The sequence below is a fragment of the Diabrotica virgifera genome, chromosome 3 (assembly GCF_917563875.1).
Source record: "Diabrotica virgifera virgifera chromosome 3, PGI_DIABVI_V3a".
Classification (NCBI taxonomy): Eukaryota; Metazoa; Arthropoda; class Insecta; order Coleoptera; family Chrysomelidae; genus Diabrotica; species Diabrotica virgifera.
The window spans coordinates 252,898,393-252,909,199 of NC_065445.1; the positions used below are offsets into that span (position 1 = coordinate 252,898,393).

A 10,807-nucleotide genomic window follows, 5' to 3' on the forward strand; every position below is an offset into this window, starting at 1 on the left:
CACCCTTTTTAATCTGTACTCTGAAGAAATCTTTAGGGAGGCTTTGGATGACAGACAAGAGGGAGTAAGGCTAGGCGGAGAAGTAATCAACAATATTAGATACGCTGACGATACAGCCATTCTTGCTGAAAATTTACAAGATCTTCAGACACTACTAAATCTAGTCAGTGAAGCAAGCTATCGGAGAGGCCTTAAAATCAACATTTCAAAAACAAAGTGGATGGCAGTTGGAAAGATTAATATAGATCAAGGTCAGCTTTCTCTTGATGGAGAGGAGTTAGAACGGGTAAATCATTTCAAGTACCTTGGCAGCTGGTTAAATGTAAATTGTGACTCTGATGAAGAGATAATAACATGGATCGAAATATCACGGAAGGCTTTTATGACCTGGAAACCAGTTTTATGTAATAGAAACCTGTCGATGAATATTCGAAAGAAGGTGCTGAAATGTTATGTGTGGTCTATCCTATTGTATGGTTGTGAGACATGGACGTTAAAAGCCACAATGCTAAACAAAATAGAAGCATTCGAATTGTGGTGCTATCGACGAATCCTAAAGATATCGTGGGTTTCGCACACTTCCAATGAAGATGTTCTTCAAATGATGAATTCGGAACGTCTGCTCATAAGCATCATAAAGAGGAGAAAAACAGAATACTTCGGCCATATAATTAGAGGACCTAAATACCATCTGCTTCAACTTATAATACAAGGAAAAGTGGAGGGAAAGAGAATGAACTTATAATACAATGAAAGTCGAGAATGAACTAACATTGGAAGTATAAATCAACTCCGGAATCAGACAAGGGGATAGCTTGAGCCCATTGCTTTTTAATTTAGTCATGGACAAAATCATAGAAAACATTAAAGGTACTGGAAAAGGATATAAGATGGCGGAAAAACAAATAAAAATCCTCTGTTATGCTGACGACGCAATCTTAATCTCCTATAACGAGGATAACCTACAGCGAATGGCACAAACTTTCAATATAGTGGCGAAGAACTACAACATGAAAATATCAACAGCCAAGACAAAATCCCTGATAGTGTCAAGGGAACCCATAAGATGCTAATTAGTTAGGGAGCGGATTTTATGCTAAATGCATACTGCATGCATATTTCGCATATTTGAGAACTTTACTAAATTTTGCATATTTTTAAAGAAACATGCATATTTTTAAAGAAACATGCATATTTTGTGCCTATTTAAAAACATTTAAGTCCAAAATAAATTTAAAATTTTTTAATTCAACACAAAATATTTCCCCGCACAGGCTGTCGTATGTATATATGAAGGGCTTAATGTGAAACAATGACAAGCCACACATGATTTCAAAACATGTTAGTGTTATTCTTGGTTAAAGTAATAGTATAACAAGCCACTAACAAATTATCTCAGCCCTTCGTTAATAGATGGCCCGATAAATCTATGGTCACACTATTGCATAGGTCTAGTTTGTCTCTAGTATCTACTCGACATAATGACAAGCCCCATAAAAATGGCGAACATGGGCGGAAGCAATTCGGATAATTATTGAGTTCTGATGATTCTAGCACGAAAAATAGTAAAGTTGACTTGACATTCGATGACAGTGACCGTAACCCTGACTATGTACAATCTAGAAGTGACTCAAGTAATGAAAATACAGTGATATGTAATTTTTTCCTAAATGTGGCTTGTCACATTATTACCATTCAAGATTAATGTAGTGGCTTGTGACGTGGCTTGTTATATTATTGCATTTGGTTGTAGGATAATGAACAAGGTCCGTCAATAAAAAAGACAAAACCAAACACACCCGTCAAAAATTCCAACAAGTTGATGGAGACAAAGAAATAAACACTGTTTTACACGTATAGGGTTGAAACCACCACGAACTCAGTCAATAATAGAAAATTATGAATCTACATATATCTAAAATTTGGGTATTTATTATTAATGGAATAATGTAACATGCCACATTTTTTTTTAAATAAATGCTGTTTTTTCTCGAGTTTCAAGTAATTTTATTATTGTTGTCAACTATGATCTCATAGGGCATGATGCATCGAAATATCTAAACTAAAACAATAAAAGTTGTTACTGGATTTTTTAATATTATTTTTAACATTCAAAGTCAAATATCTCATTTTTACCTTTTTGAGGCTTTTCATTGTTTCACATTAAGCCCTTCATATATATATATTAATTCGAGGACTACCTGAAGAGAGACGGCTCATTCACTGCCTTTCACTTTTTCTTAGAAAATACCCGATCTTTACACAAAGTACTTATTTACTAGTGCTTATCGTACGCCGTTAGAAAATGATTGTAGGTTGTAATGATGAAGGATGGTTTACCTGGAAATCCGAATTTTATTTACTTTTATTATATTTAGTAGGTACCTATAATTCTGATAATTCTTTTAAATCCTCTATTGTCAAAAGAATTTACACCTTTAACCATAGTTTTACGAATTTCTAACGGAAATTAACAAGTTATTTTAAATACGCTGAGTTTTTCAAGTTATAAAAATATTTTATCTGATCAAAGAATATGTTTCCTCGTAAAGAATTTGGAAAAACAAATTTTAGTGAATTATAATCGAAGATAATTTATAGTGATATTGTTGTTTTATTTTAAATAGGTAACTATTGGTAGCAGTTTTTGTGAATAAATTGCATATATAAAAAAATTATTTTATTTGAAAGATAATAAATAAGATTGCCACCCCCCCTATAAAAGAACCCCCTAGAATAGAATAGAACAGAAAATTTGTGGTTTCTTGAAATGCGCATTTTTTGAATTTTTGTGCATATCTTGCACATATTTCGTAATTTTTTACCGCATATATATGCGCATATTTCATCAAAATTGATCGAATATAAATCCGCTCCCTACTAATTAGTAATTAACAACGAACTAATTGAACAAGTCTCGAAATTCCAATATCTGGGAATCGAAATATGTAGTTATGGGGATGTTAAAGAGAGCGTCCGAAAGCAAGCAAATAAAGCCAATTACGTGTTAGGATGTCTGAAGGATGTCATCTGGAAAAACAAAGATATGAGGCTGGAAGGGAAAGTACGCATATACAAATCATGTGTAAGACCAATCATCACGTACGCGATAGAAACAAGATGTGACACAGGAGAAACCAAGAGGATACTGAGAACATCAGAAATGAGAACGCTGATGTCAATAACTGGGAAAACACTGAGATACAGAATACCGAACGACAGAATAAGAGATCTCTGTAACATACAAGATATAGTACGGTGGGGAAGACAGAGACGACGAAAGTGCAATCAGCATGTGACGAGAATGGACAACGAGAGAACAGCCTGTATGGCCAGGGATTCGAAGCCAACAGGCAAGAGACCAATAGGAAGGCCCTTTAAAAGGTGGCGAGATAGCTGGCAGTCAACATTACAGCTACGAATACAAGCTCAAAATCGGTAAGGAACAGGCCAAGAGGTAAAAAGCAAGAGGTCTATTATAAGAAGAAGAAGAAGGAGTAACAAGGGTTCACACAACCTACCTCTGTATTTGGCTAAATGATGCTACATAATTTGTACCATCCTATAAGCATAATGGAAATACGAATTCAAAGATTGGATTTATCTCAAAACTTTGTATTGGGGGTTAGGCCACTGTTGCTCTGAGCGCCTCAATTATAACCTACCCTAGTCTATCCTAACGTAAAGTTAATCTAGTCTTAATCTTACCTAATCCAGTCTAAATTTTCTTCCTTAAACAAACGCTTAAAATTTCATTATACGTTTTAAAAATGGCTGCCTTCTGGAAATAAACATACAAATACGCGTTTATTTAAAGCTAATAATTAATCCGTCAGAGGAAAATATTTATTGCGAATAACATTAGTTCAAGGCGACAGGCCTCTAATACCAGATTTAATTAGGCTTAGATTTACGACACTTGAACTTCCATGTCGTCGTAAGTAATCTAATTAAGCGATTGATGTCAATTCACTCCCGAGAAAGGGTTAATGGGGGTATATATTTCTACAATTCTTTGTTAATTACAAGTCTGTTTTATGTATACTCTGTGACCCACAATCCTAATAAAGATTTAATTCGGGTCTTAAAAAATTACATTTTAGCTATACGAGTAGTTTATACAAATATCTAAGGCTTCTTTAATTATATCGCTTATCATTAAAGCTCGGATTATAGGCAAAATGCCTTTTTTTGCCTATTTTGCCTATTATAATTGTTTTTTGTACTTTTGCCTTTTTTCGTAAATTCCGCCTATTTGTGCCTTTTTTAAACCCATGATACCATTCTATTACTAAACCATTCTATAATAAAATTTTGGGTCAATAATAAAATAGCAATGGTTTGTTTATATAACAGATTTCTAGGAAAATGTACCTGATCGAGACTTGAGGGTTAACTATTTGGAAATCCCTAAGCTTTATTAGTTTATTATCAGTTGTACAGTCAGTTACTGTATCAGAGTTTAGTCACATATTGCTATATCCTAGTTTAGTTTTGTTGCGTATACCGAAAAGCAAAGAACACGTTTTAAAACGTTTTAGACATTTGTGTGAAAAGATGACATCTAAATTAAGGCTATGAATCGCACCTTATTCAGAACTTTCTCTAGAAGGAGATGGAGAATTTTGTAAACCATGCGGCAAATCGGTAAGTTTTATTTTTTCCCTTTTTTTCTCGTCCCAAAACATAACTAAATTCTAAAGCGGTTTTAGAATTCTAATTATTTTTTTTTAAATTCTCAGATTTCAAGTAGAAAAAAGTACTTTATTGACCAGAATTGTGGAACCCCACTTCATAAACGTAATTTGGAAAAATTAAATTCCTCTAAGTTAGCCCAAATATCTCTGCGGGATAGTTTAAGCAGTTCAAAAAAAAAAAGGAGGAAGACGCATTTAAATTTTATTTATGCCAGATGATAATTGCATTCAACATTCCTCTATATAAAGTTAATAACCCTAGTTTTAAATGCTTTTTCGAAAAATATCTTAATAAATCCTTACCGAACGAGAGTACATTGAGAAAACATACTGTGGAAAAATGTTATGTGGTATGTATTTTAAAAATTAAGCGGGAGTTAGAGGGCAATTTTTTGTATATTATCGTGGATGAAACGACAGATGTATGCGGCAGGTATATAGCTAATTTAATGATTGGAATTTTGAACGAAAACTTTGCGAGAAAACCTTATTTAGTTGCCGTTAAAGAATTGGAAAAAACAAACAATTTAACAATAAGTCGATTTATACAAGATAGTTTAACAAACCTCTTTTTACCCAACCCTATATCAGTGAATAAAATAGTTTTAATGCTGTTAGATGCTGCGGAATATATGTTAAAAGCTGCTGTTCATTTAAAGATTTTTTAGCCTAATTTAATTCATTGCACTTGTGTAGCCCACGGGGTAAATAGAATTGCTGAAGAAATAAGAAATGTTTCCGTTGGTAAATAATTTTTTAAATTCTATGAAAAAAGTTTTTGTAAAGGCTCCGTTGAGGGTGCAAATATATAAAGAAAGACTTCCCGGTGTCCCTTTGCCACCTAAACCAGTAATTACAAGGTGGGGAACCTGGCTCGAAGCAGTTTTTTTTACTTTGAACACTGCAATGAAATTGAATTAGTTATGTCAGAATTTGATGATGATATTTCCGAAGCCATTCGAGAAGCAAAAAAAATATTAAAAAATCCCAAATTGAAACAGGAACTCGCTTATATCAATGACAATTATAAATTAATAGTTACCACAATTACCTTATTAGAAAAACAAGAGATAAATTTATGTGAGTCAGTACAATTAATAGATAATTTAAAGACGAAAATTAAATCGGCACTTGGAAGTAACGGTCAATTAATTTTTAAAAAAATGAAATATGTTTTCGACAAGAATGAAGGTTTTTCGTTTTTATCTAATGTTGCTAAAGTTTTGAATGGGACATTTTCCGAGGAATTACAAATTATGCCAGATTTATTATCCGCTCTGAAATATGCTCCAATTACATCTGTCGATGTCGAACGTTCGTCTTCAATGTACAAATTAATTTTAAGTGATCGAAGACATATTTTTAAGACCGAAAATATTGAAAAACATTTAGTTGTTTCTATTAATGATAAAATTTTAAGTGGTTATAAATAATAAGTTATATCCCTTTATTGCCTATATTTTGCCTAAATGTTAATATTCCTGCCTTTTTTAATAAAAATCTTTGCCTATATAGGAGCCTTTTTCTTCAATTTTTATTGCCTATAAATCCGAGCTTTACTTATCATAATTAATTAGACCTGTTCATGATCAATTCTCAAAGAGGTCTAGAACAGCTCTTAAACAAGCTGTGTTTCGATATGGATTTGGAATAGCGTCGAATGAAAATCCAAATAAACGGTGCAACGTCATGAAGAAAGCTATCTTTTCTAGAGTAATACAGAACCGACTCCAAAAAATATAAATAAGGAAATTTGTATGGAACAGACTCATTGATTTTTTACTGTAATTGTGCGCACTTGAATACCTTGTATATTATTTTATAAATTATAGGACGAACATGTAACAAATTATTGTAAATAGTAAGTGTAATAAATTACATAAATAAAAACTACATGAGTTAAGTGCGTAAAGTTATATAAATTAGAAGAAATAAAAACATTTCAATATTATATTCATTTGTGAAAATGCGGAAATCTAATCAAACTGCCCTTTTCTATTTGTTGAGTAGTGTATGTTAAAAAGCACCATTTTCTCGTATCGGTTTTGTTATCTCTTTTCAGTTATATATTGAGGGCCTAAAAGGCCCCGAATTTCACATAAATGGACCTCCGCTTGACTAATACGCCATAGGGAAAATTGGAAAAGGCTCAAAACTTCCCGGCGGATCCGTGTTAAGTTTAAGAGAAATATTTACTTGATGAGATCGTCAGCGAATCCCGGGATGGCTTATTATTTATACATATCGATACGTTCGCAGCTGTAGTGTTTAATAATTCAACAAGATTGATATGGATGTGGACCCATGGAGATAATGCCAATTTAATGCCGATTTGGGTTATCAAACGGGATATTTAAACGTTTCGTAATATCCGCAGAGCTATTAATTTAGCCATATTATATTATCTAGTATTTTGATATTACGAAAGAGATAAAAATATACACGTTGACAAAATATTTTGAAAACCGGCATATGTTCGGTTAATGTTGATATCATCATCATCATTCTCTTTGCATTATCCCTATGCGGGGTAAGACTGTAAATTAAATCCCGTAAGATCCCTTAGTTTTTAATTGGGGCGGGTTTAAAGGGCTCGAATAAGGGGGTGTTTGCTGGTAAATAGAGGTTTTAAGCAGCTATATCTGGCTAACTATTCACTGTAATGAAATTCTATGCACAGGGTAATTTTAGTCATTAAAGAAGCTACAATTTAGTAGTTTATAATTTTTTTCGTATCTTCAGTATTTTTAGAGATATTTTGAAGTAAATTGGAAAAAATACCAAATTGCAAAAATTCAATTTTTCTTTAAACTCCAATTTTTCCAAAATTAGGCATTTTAAATAGGTCAAACTCCTTGAGTGTATTGATAATATAAATATAAAGGGAACTACAGAAAGGTGAAGACGATTTTGAATTAGGAAGGTAATTAGGGGGTTGTTTTCACTAATTTTTTCGTAGAGAAAAGCAGGTACCGACATTTTTTTTATTATAAGTCGCTTAATTTTTGCTATGAATATAAATGCTAGAAACTTTTTATTATTTTTTTTGAAAGGTCTATTTATATACTTGAATAAAGGTTTTTTAAGTTTTCCTCGAAAAATGCAAATATTTCCCATTATTTGGCTTTGAATATTTCAAATTATGCATTTGACGAAAAAAGCTAACCTTTAACATGCCGTATCTCGGTTTGTATTGGTCTTAAAGATATTATTGCAAAAGAATTTGGTTTGTGTTACTAAGAGATACAATTTTGATATCTACAGTTTTTTTGATTTAATGAATATTTTTCGAGGTATTCACAAAAAACCCTCTAAAAAAGTCAATTTTTTCGTCGAAAAACTGTTATTTTCAAGCGCGAATAACTCGAAAAATATTAGTTTTACGAAGAAAATGTAAAAAACATTTTTTTCTTAGAACCACTTTTTCCATCGAATTACATGGTTAAAATGAAATAAAAAATTGCCATCCCCGAGATGGAGTGGCAACCACCCCCCATGGTTTTAGCGTATGATAGCGGCATGATATAGAAAATGATCCTTGGCATATTCCCTACCTTCTGTGAAAATTTCAAGTAAATCCATGCTGGACGAAAGAATTAAGAGCCAAAATGCTTCATTTCCTCAATTGACTATTGGAGCCGACCGACCGGCTCTGTCCCGTCATACAGCTGACCGACTATAATAACTTTTATTTATATTTAATTTAGAATGTGTGTACTGATTTTCAGCCTTAGTAAATTGATTTAATTACCTTCGTAGGAAAGCAACTTTGATGCCCTCTCAGTAACCTCTGTTCTACGTTTCGCCTGACCGACCGCAGTATGTTTCTCTAGGCAATCACAGTAATCAACTGTGAAAAATCTAGCTTTAGTAAATTCAAAGAGATTTTTCAGTGCTGCCTCTCCGTCCATAATATTTCACTACAAAACATAATATGTATATTATAAAATACTTACTTCCTCCATATCGAACAATGGCAGCTTTCCTCTTCAAAAACTTGTACTCCATCCTATAGTCGAAGTTGTATCCATTTTCAACCTTCGAGAGACGAAAGAGATTGACGGAAACGGTAACACTTTTGGTTTCGCTGTAGTAGATCGCGGGGCCCCAGGAGGTCCCGCACCAAGAGCCCCCCACCTGGGGTCGATTGGATTCCGATATTTGTAAGGCACCGTCCGGACAACCGTCCGTTGTAAAAGACACGAATCGGCCCAGGGTAAAGCTGTCGAATGTCAACTGAAAAGAAAATGAAAATCAAATAAAATTTAATAATTGCAATGAAATTGAAGATGAAAAAGGGTGCCCGCAGTTAATATAGGCAATATGTCCAAAACTCAATTTTTTAATTTTTTGTATCATCAAATGTGATATGTGATCAGATCAAAAAATAAAATTTAGCGCAATTTTAACCCCCACGCCCTTCACCCTCACCCTTCCAACCAAAAACGTAATTTTTCGTTTTTTTTTCTTTTTAGGTGGGATGAAATCAATTTAACAATTTCAAAAAAATCAGATGGATAGTTGAGGCTATTACAAATCCAGATTTAGCCATACGGCTCACACTCCCTCTAAGGGAAGAATTGACTCATCCCAGGTACCTACGGTACCAAACGAATTGAGCTCTGGTAGGACTCTTTACATGTTATCGAGTCGTAGGTGACTTGGTGACCCTATGCAGGTGGATCTCCCAAAAATTTTCATACACTTCTGGCCGTCGCGAGTAGTACAGCTTCCTGCATGGTCTTATAACGATGTTCATTGAAACCCAGCTTTTTTAGGTTTTCGAGGAGGGTCTTCGGAATGACTCCAGTAGTAGACATAATAATCGTTATTGTCTGGGTACTTTGCATTCTCCATTGTCTCCGTATTTATTTGAATTTCCAGGTCTCTGTACTTGGCGATTTTTTCAGTAAATTTAGTGCGTAGATTATTGTTGTTAGAAATCGCCACATCAATGTGTGTTGTTTGTCTCTTTAATTTAATTACTAATACAAGATCTGGTTTCTTATGTGCCACTGTTTACTCTGTGAGCACAGTGCAGTCCCAGTATAGCTTATAGTTGTCATTCTCAAGCATACTCTCAGGAACGTATTGATAATATGGGAGATATTCCATTTGGAGAAGTCACAGTTTAATAGCTATCTCTTGATGAAGGATCTTTCCTACTGAGTCATGTCGTTACTTGTATTCAGTTGCAGCAAATGCCTGGCACCCCCGGTAATATGTTGGATGGTTTCTTGGCATATCCATATCGGCATTTCTCGTTTTGGACCTGAGGGTCTTTGACGATATATTTCAGGTAATTTTTGGTTGGTATAACCTGATCTTGAATGGCCAATAACGAACCTTCCGTTTCGGGGGACATCTTTCCTGATGCCAACCAGTAGTTCGACGCTATTACAAATTATTAATACCGTTATTATTAATACGTCTATTTTTTATAGACCCGTAAATTGAGTGTAAATAACCTAAAAATTTATTTTTTCTACGAGCGTGCAAAAATGTCTACTTTCGTGCACGCGTTTTAGTTTAGAAAGTTTTACTTTTCCGCACGCGTTTTACTTTTCCGCACGCGTTTTACCTTTCCGCACGCGTTTAGATATTTTAATATGGCCATAAAATAATTATAATACACGCAATAAACTAATATTTAGACATTATTTACTATTTTATTTCAAATGTATCTTATTGTGTTCCTGTTTTAATGAAATTAACGCGATTATTTCATTCATAGGAGATTCTGACCAACAGAAAGCTACAGAAATCTAAATTAAATCGATAATTTTTGATAATTTCCCGTCGTCAAATATATTACGTCAGATGCCCTTCGTTGCTACGAAAAAATACATTCAGTGACATTAATAACAATTAATGTTTTAAAAATTATAAAAGTGATGACTTTCAACCGTCAAATTAATATCTATAACAACTGTTTGTTTAATTGTACTAATTTGTACTTACATAAATAAATTACAATAAAATTTTGGTTTTGAACAATTTTGTTCATGAAATAATCGCAAGAAATTGCACTCGATCTCTAAAATTAATATAGAATTTTTGCCCTCGTGACACTTTCACTCTCCTTCGGCTCGTGAAATTAAAACTGTCAA

The 10,807-nt window shown here is 33.4% G+C and overlaps 1 protein-coding gene across 1 annotated transcript in view; it reads right to left on the bottom strand.

Moving 5' to 3' along the window:
• The window catches only part of LOC114337570 (uncharacterized), a 255,111-nt gene extending 245,862 nt beyond the window's left edge, over positions 1-9,249 (bottom strand). The window contains exons 1-2 of the mRNA XM_050647708.1: positions 9,232-9,249; positions 8,654-8,933 (exon numbers count right to left, since the gene is read on the bottom strand). Of these exons, the coding sequence (XP_050503665.1) occupies positions 8,654-8,933; positions 9,232-9,249 (298 nt within the window). The remainder of the gene's footprint in view (positions 1-8,653; positions 8,934-9,231) is intronic.
• Between the last annotated feature and the right edge of the window lie 1,558 nt (positions 9,250-10,807).